The sequence below is a fragment of the Maylandia zebra genome, linkage group LG1, assembly GCF_041146795.1.
Source record: "Maylandia zebra isolate NMK-2024a linkage group LG1, Mzebra_GT3a, whole genome shotgun sequence".
NCBI lineage: Eukaryota > Metazoa > Chordata > Actinopteri > Cichliformes > Cichlidae > Maylandia > Maylandia zebra.
In genome coordinates this window covers 33,316,017-33,331,271 of record NC_135167.1, presented here as the reverse complement: position 1 = coordinate 33,331,271, position 15,255 = coordinate 33,316,017, and the positions used below count along the sequence as shown (strand labels likewise).

Below are 15,255 nucleotides of genomic sequence, written 5' to 3'. Positions count from 1 at the left end.
TTACATATATTTTCATAAACAATTAATTTGCCACATCAATAAAACAGCATGGCAGGGCAAAATATTTTTTCTAACATGGCAACCTTTAAAAAGTGAAAGGAGACAGAAAGACAGGTGAGAAAGAATAAAACTTAGTTGACTTTTTGATGGCATTTTACACACAGCACTGGTACAGAATCTAGAAAATGTGGGAAAATACTGGCATCATATACAGTACTTAGCTACTTCTGAAGAAATTATGATGGGACCCTAAAAAAATTACTATGTACAATAATGGATTTCTATACATTTTACATCAGATGAAAATGTTTGCTCTAAGATTCAGATAATTATTTGTTAAAAGCGAGACATTTTAAATGAGAAAAAGAAAGAAAAGTATTTCCTTGTGCCCTCCTCTCCCTGTTAATGTCCTACCTGGGTCCCTGGCAACACTTTGCTAGACCCGCCCCTGCACAGTCACCAGCTGTCAGCTACTTAGAAAAGGATCCTGGTGTTATTTGTCTCTCAGAAACAGTTCATAACTTCCTTTCAACTCATTCATGTCACCTAAAAGGTAAACCTGTTTCTCCTTCACCTGTTCAGCTCTGATGATTCAGTAAGAACATCTCCTGGTTTCATCTTCATGTTTCTTTCTCACCAGATAACCAAACCGATATCATGACCAGCAGCTTTTACAGCTGTGGCTCCAGCAAACATCAGCTGATACTAGAAATTAATATTAAATCAATTCTAACAACAGCTGATCAAGCTTAAACGTGCTGCTGTTGTTTAGCGCGACATCTGCTGGTTTCCTCTTTCTGGCACAAGGTGGGAGATAAACAAACAAGAGAGAAAAGCTGATCAGATGATCATTGATCAGGTTCATGATTGAAGTGAAACCTTTATGGGGAGGGGAAAAAAAACAAAAAAAACAAAAAACGAAAAAAAACCCATCGGCCCATAAAAACAAATAATTACCATCGGCCCACCGGCCAGTCCAGCTATGGCAAGGCCTGATCACTTGAACATTAACAGGCCTGCAGCATGAAGTGCAGCAAAGAAACCAATGTGGGAAATCGCTACTGTAACTGTAAGAAGGTCAAAACTACAAGGATAACATCAGGGTTACTAAAATAAAAAGAATGGCAGCTTTTCTGAAAATTTTAGGAGCTTTTTGGTGTCATGTGCACTCAAGGTACTTGGCACATGATTTGGTAGTCCAGAAAGTGCTACGCAGAGCTTTCTAGGCCCATGTTTGCATGTTACAGCTGTGCACTGTCACCAAGGGCCAATGTCTAAAATATTAACAACAACTAATGTGGGCAATCCTTGATTATGTTTATGCTGTTGTTAGCTGTTTAGCTTAGCCCCTGAAAAATTGATAATATACAATGATGGTTTTGTTTTTTCCTGCCATCATTTCCTTTTGTTTTCAAGCCTACTTTCCAACCAGTCAGCAATTGAGCTACACAAGGAGACTTCCTAAATGGGCAATTTGCTGATGGCTTTTGGACTGCACACACGTGCGTCTCTGTAGCCTCTGTGGGCACTGAATCCTTCTTTCTACCACAGGGCTGCACCTTTCTGGTCCCCCTCAAGAATATGACCCAGTCCCCTTTAATGTCTCCTTAATCATTGCTCATGCTGCCTGTGTGCATGCCCAAAGTTTAAAACTAATCATAAATGTCATAATCTTTTTTTTTTATTTTTTCCTCCTAAATCTTTTTCCGAATTCCTAAACTAAGGTTTGAAAACTTTAAAAGCAGGATCAAATAGGTTCTTCCCCTCACTTCTTGACACAAGAGTTTCAGTGAGGTAGTGAGTGGATTTATGAAGAGAGCAGTAGGAAGGTTAGGTGAACGCGCTGACCTCAACACGAGGCAAGTGTCATTCTTTTCAGATATTATGATGTACTTCCTCTTTATTCACTTTCTGCTTCAGTTTGCCCTCATCTAACTGTGAAAACCTTCAACACAATAAGCCCTTACAGCCATTTCCATAGGAACCACACTCACAAAGTATGCCCTTCCTTCTCTTGTGTGATTGTATGGATGTGAAACTAGAGTGGCAAGAACACAAACACATTCCTCCAATGGAGCAGCACTTCATGCTTCTTACAGCTTATACTTACACCCTGCAATCAAACATAGTAAAATGTGCCTATGTTGCCACATTTAGACGAGCACACCCCCTGAGCTCAGACAGCTCTGTCAATGAAAGAATGGGGGTGTTATTAATTTGATTAAACGTCTGTGAGTTATGCCTTCATTAAACTTCATCAAGGCTAATTAGTATCCTGGCATTGAGATGTGCGACCCACTAAAATGCTCTTCAACTAACCACCTCTGATGACACTGTCATAATAGTCACCCACTTTGAACATGTAACATAATCATGCTCAGTTATTAGTTAAATCTTTAGTTAGTTTTACGATCATTTCTACACAATAGCTCAAAATCATCCATGCAGATATTTTGTCTTTATTCTGAAGTTTGAGAAACTAGCACAGACTTTAATTTACTGATCGCCACTTACAAACCTGTTAAACTTACAGCTGAATAACTGTGGGTAAAATAAAGCAGTACAACTTCAGAGAAAGTATCTCTTTTAATGTGGGCATTTGTACCAGACTGTCACTGCGAAAAAGTACCGAGGATGAAGTCCTCGACTTGATTTACCAGCTGATGTTCCAATTCTATTGCTATTATGCAACCAATTCAGTATGCGACCAGATGTGAAATATAGACACAACCTTTCCATCTGTGAAAAACAGCCAGGAAACAGTCTTTGGAGAACACAATGAGGGACAAGGCTTCTGGGACATGGCTGAGAAGCTGAGAGGCAGGAGCTGTCTAGGTTACTTTAGTGTTTGTTTGTTTTTTTTTATTCTTCTGGTACCTGACTGGGTTGACTAGTGTACTTTTAATAATAGTTACAAATCCTGTTTAATGACTCCAAGTATCCAGATGCCAGTCAATGCCAGTATCCAAGTGAATGAGTAATACAACTCCCCCACTCAGAGCAGTTATAAAGGGGCAAAATATCCATAGAGGTCAAAACCATCTCCTGTACCAGGCTGTAACTAAGCGTTTTGTTTACTTGTAATGCCCCAACTCACAACCTAATAAAAGGCAAGTGAAGCAGCAAATCTTGCAAACTAACTGGTACAACTTGAGAAGTGTTCTTATAAAAAAGGTGAAATTTATGATAACACACCCTCCCCAGTATGGTCCAGTATAAACAGGCCAAAGTAATGGGAGGTGAAGAGAAGACCCATAGCTGTAAAGTCAATTTCCTTCTCACCTTCATGCAACAGCAGCTCCTTCAGACTAAAGTTACAGCACTGACATTCACAACTCCACATATTTTATCCAACACACATGCACGCACGCATACAACCACAACAAGGATTTTTACATGCTCCTCTTAGTCCCCTGTGTTCCCCTCTGCTCTCTCTTTGGTCTCTGTGCAGCTATGAAACTTTATCTGGGGGAACACAAGTGCAAGATACACACACACACACACACACACACACACACACACACACACACACACACACAGACAGCCACGGCTGAACTGCAGTTTCCACATGATCTCCAAATTGTAATTAGATCAGACGTTTACACAGATAGCTTCATAGGCACAGTCCACTAGGCCACTTTGCCTCCACTCCCATCTTCATGAGTTTCTCTCAGACACACACAGACACAGACACAGACACACACACACACACACACACACACACACACACACACACACACACACACACACACACACACACACACACACAGATTCCTCCAGCGTGATTCAGGAGAACTCTGCTTTGTCTGGAAATTGCTGAGAAATTAGTTAAGGTTCAAACAACACAAACTATAATGCAACAATTCTGCAGGGAGGACAATGTATCTTTCTGTGTTTATCTGTGTGGCTACTGTCGTTCTGGATTCTCACGGTCTCACACACACACACACACACACACACACACACACACACACACACACACACACCTGCAGATCAAGAACAGTCGAGAAAACCAACTTGGAAAATGTTGTTAAATAACATAAAAATTTCTCTTCTCGGTTTTACGATCCATTTCCCTCAATCCAATCAGTCAAATACAGGGAGTGCAGAATTATTAGGCAAATGAGTATTTTGTCCACATCATCCTCTTCATGCATGTTGTCTTACTCCAAGCTGTATAGGCTCGAAAGCCTACTACCAATTAAGCATATTAGGTGATGTGCATCTCTGTAATGAGAAGGGGTGTGGTCTAATGACATCAACACCCTATATCAGGTGTGCATAATTATTAGGCAACATTCTTTCCTTTGGCAAAATGGGTCAAAAGAAGGACATGACAGGCTCAGAAAAGTCAAAAATAGTGAGATATCTTGCAGAGGGATGCAGCAGTCTCAAAATTGCAAAGCTTCTGAAGCGTGATCATCAAACAATCAAGCGTTTCATTCAAAATAGTCAACAGGGTCGCAAGAAGCGTGTGGAAAAACCAAGGCGCAAAATAACTGCCCATGAACTGAGAAAAGTCAAGCGTGCAGCTGCCAAGATGCCACTTGCCACCAGTTTGGCCATATTTCAGAGCTGCAACATCACTGGAGTGCCCAAAAGCACAAGGTGTGCAATACTCAGAGACATGGCCAAGGTAAGAAAGGCTGAAAGACGACCACCACTGAACAAGACACACAAGCTGAAACGTCAAGACTGGGCCAAGAAATATCTCAAGAATGATTTTTCTAAGGTTTTATGGACTGATGAAATGAGAGTGAGTCTTGATGGGCCAGATGGATGGGCCCGTGGCTGGATTGGTAAAGGGCAGAGAGCTCCAGTCCGACTCAGACGCCAGCAAGGTGGAGGTGGAGTACTGGTTTGGGCTGGTATCATCAAAGATGAGCTTGTGGGGCCTTTTCGGGTTGAGGATGGAGTCAAGCTCAACTCCCAGTCCTACTGCCAGTTTCTGGAAGACACCTTCTTCAAGCAGTGGTACAGGAAGAAGTCTGCATCCTTCAAGAAAAACATGATTTTCATGCAGGACAATGCTCCATCACACGCGTCCAAGTACTCCACAGCGTGGCTGGCAAGAAAGGGTATAAAAGAAGAAAAACTAATGACATGGCCACCTTGTTCACCTGATCTGAACCCCATTAAGAACCTGTGGTCCATCATCAAATGTGAGATTTACAAGGAGGGAAAACAGTACACCTCTCTGAACAGTGTCTGGGAGGCTGTGGTTGCTGCTGCACGCAATGTTGATGGTGAACAGATCGAAACACTGACAGAATCCATGGATGGCAGGCTTTTGAGTGTCCTTGCAAAGAAAGGTGGCTATATTGGTCGCTGATTTGTTTTTGTTTTGTTTTTGAATGTCAGAAATGTATATTTGTGAATGTGGAGATGTTATATTGGTTTCACTGGTAAAAATAAATAATTTAAATGGGTATATATTTGTTTTTTGTTAAGTTGCCTAATAATTATGCACAGTAATAGTCACCTGCACACACAGATATCCCCCTAAAATAGCTAAAACGAAAAACAAACTAAAAACTTCTTCCAAAAACATTCAGCTTTGATATTAATGAGTTTTTTGGGTTCATTGAGAAGATGGTTGTTGTTCAATAATAAAATTATTCCTCAAAAATACAGCTTGCCTAATAATTCTGCACTCCCTGTAGAGGCAGCGTTACATGACACATGAACACAAATACACGTGCAAACACTTGCTTCTAAGTGGCCTGCACTGTGGGGTTTTCAGCCACACAAAAATATGTTATTACATTTCAAAAAGTCGTTGAAATCTTACTTACTTGAGAAAATGCATAATTTAGTTAGCAGAACAATAATCTCAGAACTGGAAGACACTCTAAGACAAATATGCTCTTTATCTGAGGGAGTGAGTGTAAGCGCCTGTCTTTGATGAATGTACTCTCGTCTGATATTTGGAATACAGATCCGATTTCAATAAAGATGAAACAATAAATTTAATGTCAGAATTTGGGAGTTGTGATCGCTTAAAGCTGTACGACTTGCGGTGCTAGTGGAGACGCAGCCAATCAGGACGCATTCTTGTTAACACAACTCATCAACTATGTGTTATTTCAAAGTGTTCATTTAAGTAGGCAACTTTCCATGGATGTATGCGTTTCTTCCAGTTATCAAGCAGTTTGGACCAGTCGTACCGGCTTCAGCTGCTAGAGAAACTGAAGCAGGCTGAGCAGAGGTGCTAAATAAACTACAAATAAACCTAAACTGACAAGGGAGGAACCTACACAAAGAAGGAGGAAATAGTATTATTGTAGGGTCTTTACCTTGCAATGTTGCGAATCTTGCAAAAGTGTGTTGTTGCTATAGAAATAAATTAGTGGCTATCCCAGCTGACATAGGTAGGCGTGGTACACCCTGGACAGGTCACTAATCTGTTGCAGTGCTAACACAACATGACTTAAGTAAAAGTCTAATAATTGTTAAGACTTGTTGCAGTGCCAAGGAGAAAATAGATTCTAAATATTATAAAGTATTCAGTGTTTCTAAACTATAAATACAGGCATATATCAAGGGAAAAAAGTGATACTTTGTTTCATGATTTGTAGTCTTCGCTGTTGGAAAACTGAACTGCATTAAGTTGATATGTGATGTGATCATTGATCTAGTGGATGCAGTAGCAAGAAGAAGCGGTGCGTTTGCTTGACAGTATCTACGGTTTTTAATGGCTGACTACTACAACAATACAAAATCTATGTGATATGAGAATTGCGATTATGATATTGACTGGACAGAATCCAAGAGAACCAGCGTGGAACTACAGAGCGGTGGAGCAGAGGATCGATCAGACAGTACTAATGGATTAGAAAGGTCCAGCTAGATGCTCTGATATCTGTCAGCTGCTTCCATGCGTCTCCTTAAATAAGTAACAAGATGCAGATCAATACACGGCAATCTGACACACTGAATATTCAACTGGCCAGAGATCAATAACGCCTCTCCCAACCTCTAACTAGCTTAATATGACAGAGGAAGACTGATGGAGAAAGCATATCAGCACATACACAAACACAACCACGCAGCTCTAAAGGAGGTTGGGGAAGTGTCAAATAAAAGGGCAGCTTGCTTTTTTCCGCTGTGAGCAGGCGAGGAGAAAGAAAAAGAGAAGACTCGCATTGACATTTCACACCAATACACCGGTGTTTAAAAAAAGAAAAAAATGCTGTGGAGATCTCCTCCACTTGACAAACTGACATGCTCTACAAGAGAATACTCCTGTCTGCCTCAGCTGCCAAGACTTCCCCTCCAGCCAAACTTCATCTGTTGCCAAAAGTCACTCAAGCATTTTTCTGCACGGGGCATACACCAAGCAGAGCGTCTGGCTCACAAGTACTACCCCACCTGACCAGTGACCCATTCACCGTTTCACCGGGTGATGATGGGATCCATATGGGTTCAATTACAGATTTTTTTTTACTTTTTATGGAGGGAAAAAAAGCCTCTGCCTGAGAACATTTCTACATTTATAGAAAAATTCAGAAGTCATCCAGTTATGTGAAATTAGTGCCAGAGACCTGCCAAGAACAACCAGAGTCTTGGTTAAGTGATGGGATTTTAATGCCTTGCTCATGGGGCTCATGCATAATATTCAGTCGGGAATAGCTGATTTACTCTTTAGAACCGCATCTGGCACGCTGGTTGATGTAACAGCTTAGAAAATTGATCTAGATTTAAATTAAACCTTTAAAAGGGAAATTACATTACAACAAATTACGTAAATACAAGTTCATTACAATGGAAAAAAGAAATGTTTTAAGAAAAGTATCAAAAATGTTCAAGTGCTCAAAGTATTGAGAATGTCTTTTTATTTCAATTAATTTAATAATCAGGTAAAAATCTTCTTCAGATGCTTGTTAAGATTTCAGAAGTTTGGCTACCTAAGGAAAGCATTTGAGGAAAAAACATTTTATGGTAAGTATAAAAAAAATAACGCTTAACTTAAAAACCGACAGATTGTATAAAATATATTTGGCAAATTTACAGTGTCTTTGAAATGAAAAACTCAGAGGGACACACTTGGATTACTGTCACAGGCGACTTACTAAACATGCAGTGCTTTGACTTCAATGCCTCCTCATCAACAACCACGTGCCCATCAATGAGGTGAGTTTAACACGGTCATTGAGTCTTTATGCGATTTTATTTATCTGTTTCTTTTTCCTCCTCATGGTAGATGAATAAGCAGAGAGAGAAAAGGGAAACTGAGGATGATACCAACAGCAAAAAAAAAATAAAGTGAGAAACAAAGACTCACTGCATCCATCCTCGTCACTGTGGTCCCCGCAATCGTTGTCTCCGTCACACTGCCACTGGGCTGGGATGCAGGTACACTCCCCGAATGCACTGACCGCACACGTAAAGTGGTTCCTCCCACATGAGCACTCAGTGCTGCCCTGAACTCCTGCACACACACACGCACACACACACGAAGAGAAGATTAGAGTTTATCGCACATGCTCAGGTTAACTCAGGCACTGGAATTCATATTACCACAAAATGATTCTGCCAGATATACATAATAACTGTAAAGTATTGAGACAGGGACTTTTATCCCTGCCCGTGACCTCCTGCTTTGTTTCTCGCTTTAATCTTGACACTCCTCAGCTGCTCCCTGCTTAGTATGTTGGATAAAAACCTGAGAATGCCACAGTTTTTTGTTATAAACAAAAACACAGTTTCTTTCACTTTAATGTAATTTTCTGTTTCATAACTCTCAACAGTAAACTTTAACAGTAAACACAGTAAACTAGGACTCTGAATAGATTCAGTATAACCTTGCTTCTGAATTTTATGCTCTGATATCTGTCATATCTATTTTACAGAGTGATCGAAAGACTGTGCTGCTCATGTAAAAAGACGCTCCTTAGCTGCAGAAATAACAGAAGCACATCAGTGCCTTGGTATACACATACAGCACTGCAATGGTTAGTCACTCAGTTATTCAACACATACTGAATATATTTGTTGTTTTTAGTGTTTTAATATCCTTGATTTGGAAAAGGTTTCACGTGCAAATCTTTAGTCCTCCCTCTCACAAACCACTTTGATATAGAATAAAGTAAAATAAGCTAAAAGGGTCGTGTTATATCAAGTCAGCGAGGCCAAGCATCTCGAAGATTTTCAGCTCCCAAAATGACAGAGTAATTACAGGTGGACTACTTAATCCTGCCCTACCTGCTGCTCCACGCCAGTCCGTAGTCGCCTCTCAGCGGTAACGTACGCCTGCGGAAAAGACCTCGTATGACAAGACTCTCCATCGGACCTAACACTGTTTTTCTTTCCCTGTGCACCCAGATCACTACTCGGCGTGTTTTTTTGAGCCACCAGCCTGTCCACCTGTCCGCCTGAGATTCGGTTCACATTCAGCTTCGCCGTCTCGACCCCTTTTGGAGCTCCACCCCCCTCTGGTTCACTCGGCCCGGCTATCACCGTGAGACGCACACTCCACCTTCCCTCGTATGCTGCCTTTTTTCCCGCACCCCAGTAATCTGTCTCTCTTTTTGTTTTACAGCCTCTCACAGCCCCGCTCTCGGCGTTCCCTGTGCGGTCCCTCGGTTTCGTCTGGTTTCACCCGTTGTTTCTCTGCGTATGTTAGTTTACTTTTCCCAGTTTAGTTTTGTATTTTCAAGGATGTGTGATTGTGCATTTGAAAAGCTGAGACCATCTCCTCTCAACACATATGCCTTACTGAAATATCTAAGCTATGTGGTGATGCAGAGGCCACGTGTTGCTTTCAGCTGAACTGGGCTTAATATGCGGGAGAGAGTCTCGGGGAGTAAAGTCTACTGTTAAGTTTAAAGTGAGCTAAACAACAACAAAACAAGCTACGATACACAGAAAGTCTGACTCATTTCAGCTCCTGAGAGCGATGATGTTTAGAACATCTGTATGTGTACACATGTCCTGTGGTGTTTCCAACTGAAATCCTCTGTGATAAGTAGGATGGGTGTCTTTTAAAAGCATCAACAAGTGACTGAGTAAATTTTCCCCCTGAAGTTTCTTCCTCAAAAAACAAAACAAAACCCCTGACAGTGAAATATGCATTGTTGTTGGACTGTACTGACACTAATGATTAACAAAGTGATTGATGAGTTCTGTGTGCTAAAAACTGATAATTTAGTCAATTTACTCATCTGACAGAGAAATCACTAAAATGTGACTAAAGACTGAAGTTTATTATGTTTAGGTTTGTCTTTTTAGGTCGACTATCAGTGAAATGAGCATGTTCTGAACTATTGAATCCCCATTCAGTGGACTGAGACAGCCTTCCAGTGTTTATGACCAATCTCTTGTAACAAGCTCAACTTTTATTGTTACAAAACATATGCTGTAAAAAGAGTAATAAATAAATATGCAAATAACATACGAGAAATGTAAATGTGAAATTTACATTTCTATTCAGAACACAATTGAACACTGAACTGTAATACCAAGCTAATATGTAGCATTACAGTATATACCGTGGCTTTTCTCTCAAGTCAGAGTTGAGTCTCCATCTTCAGTGCACCCAATTATACATTCCCTCAAATATCCCTGCGTAAATAAACACAAAACATCTAAAAGAGCAGGGGACAACATTATAGCAAACCAAGCAGGCGGTTGCTTCAATTGTGGAAACTTGCACACTGCCGAGTGCAAAAAACTTTTGCATATTTTTTGCAAAAAGGTGCAAAAGTTATACTTCAAATAATTTACTCATCAATATTTTTTTTCAGTTACATGGCATTTAGCTAGCTTACATTTAGTTAGCAATTTGCCAGTGTGACCGCTACAGCAATTTATCACAGCAGCCAGTTTATTTTTAGGGTGGTTACTGCAATGTTGAATACACCAGTGGTCCCACACACGAGTCAAAGAGAATGTCAAAGCTTGTATCTTGTGGCGGTCCAAGAAGGAAAAAGAATTATATTTACGGTACACTGAATGTAGACATGCTGATTCAGAACATTGTTAAGCACGGGAATAGGCGGTTTTATTAATATAGGCATACAGCAATTAAAATATTAAATAGTAATAACATTTTTATGAAAAAATAACATTGAAATACTAAAATAAAAATACAGTAGTAAGCAGATGACGGTATTATACTGTAAAGCTCAGAATCTACAAGTAAACTACAAAATAACCAATAAAATCTACACTGAACTTAAAAAAAGCAAAGAAAATTTTGATCTAAAAAACATCTTCAATTTATCTCTGTTGCAACACGGTTGATTAGATGGATCGAATATAAATATCAGTTACTATCCTTTTATGTCATACACTGGGCATCTGTATACCAATAAACACTGGGTCTGATTTACTACCACAAAAAAGGAAAAGAAGGAAGAAAAAAAAGACACCACATCTTCAGACACATCACAGCAAACCATAACCAGGGGAGGAAATAAATAAAGGTTTCCCGTTTTGCTCTCACTTTGAAGCCCATTAATGGCCATCTGTGCGTGTGTGTGTGTGTGTGTGTGTGCGCGCGCGTGTGCGTATGTACACGTCTGTTTTGCTGAAGCTGGCCTGCCGCAACAAACCCAAAGTTTCTTGGAGCACGCATACGAATGTGTGTGCGTATGTGTGTGTGTGGTTCCTGGCCTCCTCACAAAGGCATCAGTCAACCCAGGAGGGCCTGGCAGAGAGAGCTCAGTAACCTTCAGATCCCTCCCACAGCACTAAATTAATGGCCTCTTTCTTTTCATTTCCCTCTCTCCCTTTCTTTCGCCTCATTCTTGTCTTTCCATCATCTCCTCTTCACACTTTCCCCTCAGATACCTCCATTATTCCCCCCTCTTCCTTACCCTCTGCTAGACAACTCTTCATTTACATCCTGTTACATTTGTTTTCATTTTCATGAATGCTCTATAATTCCTACAGTCCTCAGACCCTAGGAGTGGGACATTTACTCTCAGAAAAAAACAAAATGGGGCTATCAAAGACAGACTACCTGTCTGCTGGACAGACTGGGGTCTGAAACTCCCCGTGTTAAACTTTTCAGGTTGACACGGATCACTTATATTGGCTTTGTAGCGTTAAGCTTATGCGTATTTTACTCAGATGTGAGTGTGGGCTTGTACTGAGCTAAATTAAAGTGTGCGAGCTGGAGCAGAAGTCTTGTCAACATGAAACCACATCACAGGCCGCACATTTGTCAAACATACTTTGAAAAGCATAGGTCACTGGCTTCAACCGCAGCCAAAGAAACTTATTGACTATAGCAGGAAGCAATCAACCACACTGTCTTACACAGTCTCACATATTTCCAACCGTTTAGATCAGGGGTGGGCAATCTCAGTCCACGAGGGCCAGTGTCCCTGCAGGTTTTAGATCTCACCTTGGGTCAACACACCTGAATCACATGATTAGTTCGTTACCAGGCCTCTGGAGAACTTCAGGACATGTTGAGGAGCTAATTTAGCCATTTAAATCAGCTGTGTTGGTTCGAGGACACATCTAAAACCTGCAGGGACACCGGCCCTCGTGGACTGAGATTGCCCACCCCTGGCTTAGATGGTGTGGCAGTCTAGAAAATGTTCAGATACAGACACAGTAACATCATCAATATTTCAGTGTCAGACTGGACAAAAACTGCCTGTAGACTGAAAGAGTTCTGGTGAAGGAAAGACTGTATCACATGTTCCTGTAATATAAGAGCCGTTGTTTTACAATGTTGCCAACACTATGTCACAAACAAAAAGTCACACTGCTGAGGTGTAGCAAATGTGCTTTATGGTACTAATACCCTTGACACACAAAGCTATCAAACCAGAAAATCAAGTCATCTAATGTTCATCCTGTGAACTGATGTGAACATGGAGCAAAATGGAAAAAATAAAATCTTAAGGGTTAAATGCCAGTAAATACAGCAAACGTTCGTGTAACCCCGTCAGTGAAAGTAATCACAACTTTAAAACCAAAAATGTATGAAGCGAAGAAGATGCCGATGTTCCTCGATGAGGCTTATGATGACGGGTAAATGCTCGGTCAGAGGGCATACAAAAAGACATTTATACCGTCTATAATGAGAGGGTGAACCTAGCAGGAAAATAAAGAGGGAATCATCACCCCTAGATTGTTATGTAAGGCTGCAGACAAAAAAAAAGTAACAAAACAAACACAAACACTATGCAGCAGCCAGGCCTAGCAGGCCGGTGCTTTCAAGAGCGCCAGCATGACAAGCCTCTGATGAATCACACAGATAGCAGATCACAAGCTGGGCTGTTTTCTAAAGACAGAGGATCACTTTGAGTTGTAAGCACAAGTTTAGCAACAATACATCATCTGAATAAAGGCTGAGGAGCACGTACAGTATAATCACCTGAAATGTGAGTTTGGAAAACTGATAGCAACAAGTTTCAGACACAGAAAGCTCCAAAACCAGTATCAACTTTTTTTAAGGGAAATTCCTTGATATTATCAAACTTGTAGACTTTCAAAAGGTTTCCAACAAAGAGAATCTGGATTGTGACTGTGATTGTGTGGGTGATTGTGAGTGTGTGTGTGTGTGTGTAGCAGAAGCTTTGCTTTGTTTAGTGTTACTCAAGGATAGATGTTGGTCTAAATGTACATGTAGATATTTTTAAGCTATATCCCGCTCTGTGGATTGGTTTGACAGTCATTTTTGAGCAGAGACACAGATAATTAATCTCTCCCATCACCTGCTGCTGGTAGAGCCCAGTGTGTGAGTTGTGACTCAGGAAAGAAAAAAAAAAAAAAAAAGACCTCAGGCAGAGAAAAAGAAACCAAAGACCACCAAAGATCCTCCACTGCCGGTCACTATGGCCTTACACTGTCTAAACAGGCCTGGTATGGAACAAGACAGGTGGTCCCCAAAAAGGTAAACACAGACAAAATCCCACAAACCAACGTGGATGCCATGTTTAAACCCAGACCCACCTACAGCAAGGACCGAGCCGGAAGCTGGGGTGGCGCGAGAGCCTCAGATCTAACCAGGTGGTATATTCAAGCTATGTTTCACCATTTTACAATTTGCTGTTGTTAAATAGCTCAATGACGAGTGTGAAGTGTTGAAGAGAGAGCAGTTGGGCCAAAACACACAATGGTAACTCTGGCCTGGAGAGCGGGTGGCCACATGCTTTGAACAATGTCAAAAGGCTGCCAGTTAATTAGGCGTGGACCTCCCTGGAGTCTACCTGGAGGGTCGGCGCGGTATCTTTTTTGCAGTGCGCGAGTGCGTGGCTGTAAAAAAGTGATAAGCAGGAAATTGGGTTTGGGCAGAGGGATGGGGGTTGGTGGGGGTGAATCATCTGATGCAGAGTATAGGAGGGGAGCGCACAAGGAAGGAGTCCGGCCTTTTGTGTGCGTCTTCTGTTCTTCCTGCCACCCTTCGGCTGCTGGTGCCGCGCTGTAAAAGCACAGCTTAAGAGAGAAACAGCTGCGACTCAGCGTGTCAGCAACTGTTCAGCCCGAACCATCCAAAACCGGCCACATTCATGCAGCACTGCGCAGCGCTGCATACTGAGAATGGACACAACTGGCGTCCCGGCTTGCTGTCGGCCAACAGCGTCCAGCATTCGTCACTCCTCGCCGCGTGAGACTGCGGACAGAATGAGACGCCTGACTGCTTGCATACACGGAAAAGCTGTTCACCTGCAGTGGTTCTCATTCATGACTGACAGAGAACAAGAGAGCTGCAATGCTGTTTTGGCTTCCTGAGGGAGACAAACTTCATTATCAGTATATTCGGATTTTCCTAGGCCTAAATGACCCATCCTTAGTACACAGTAATATTTCTGCAGTAAGTAATCTTTTTTTCTAGCATATACAAGCTTATCCGAGTTTTAATTTCATCCCATTTCAATCCCATCTTCTATTTAAATTGGCTTTATATCCCAATACAAAAGTGTCTGAAAGAACATAAATCAAATTTACACGCTCTACAGATTCAAACCGGGGGTTATTACCTTTAAAAGAAAAAAAATCTGAATGTCTATAATTTGATAATCTGTGAACAAGACAAGATCAGAGCAGAAAAGTACCGTAGTTTTCGGGTCATAAGCCGCTACTTTTCCCCCACACTGTGAACACTGTGGCTTATACTGATGTGCGGCTAATGCATTTTTTTCCCATGCGGCCAAAAACATTTTGCCTGGTAACAGTAGAGCAATAAAATTGATAAGTAGTATATATACGGTATATATTTTTACCGGTTGTTAAGAGACGTTGTAATGTTGTTTGTGCACTGTTGCGTAAAAAAACATAAGCAACGTAATTTGT

General features: G+C 41.1%; 1 protein-coding gene across 3 annotated transcripts in view; it reads right to left on the bottom strand.

Annotated features, from left to right (window-relative positions):
* lrp4 (low density lipoprotein receptor-related protein 4) overlaps nucleotides 1–15,255 on the bottom strand; it is a 111,042-nt gene that overhangs the window by 54,622 nt on the left and 41,165 nt on the right. For all 3 annotated transcript variants that reach the window (XM_014414079.4, XM_014414080.4, XM_076885243.1), the window contains exon 2: nucleotides 8,285–8,431. In XM_014414079.4, the coding sequence (XP_014269565.2) occupies nucleotides 8,285–8,431 (147 nt within the window). The remainder of the gene's footprint in view (nucleotides 1–8,284; nucleotides 8,432–15,255) is intronic.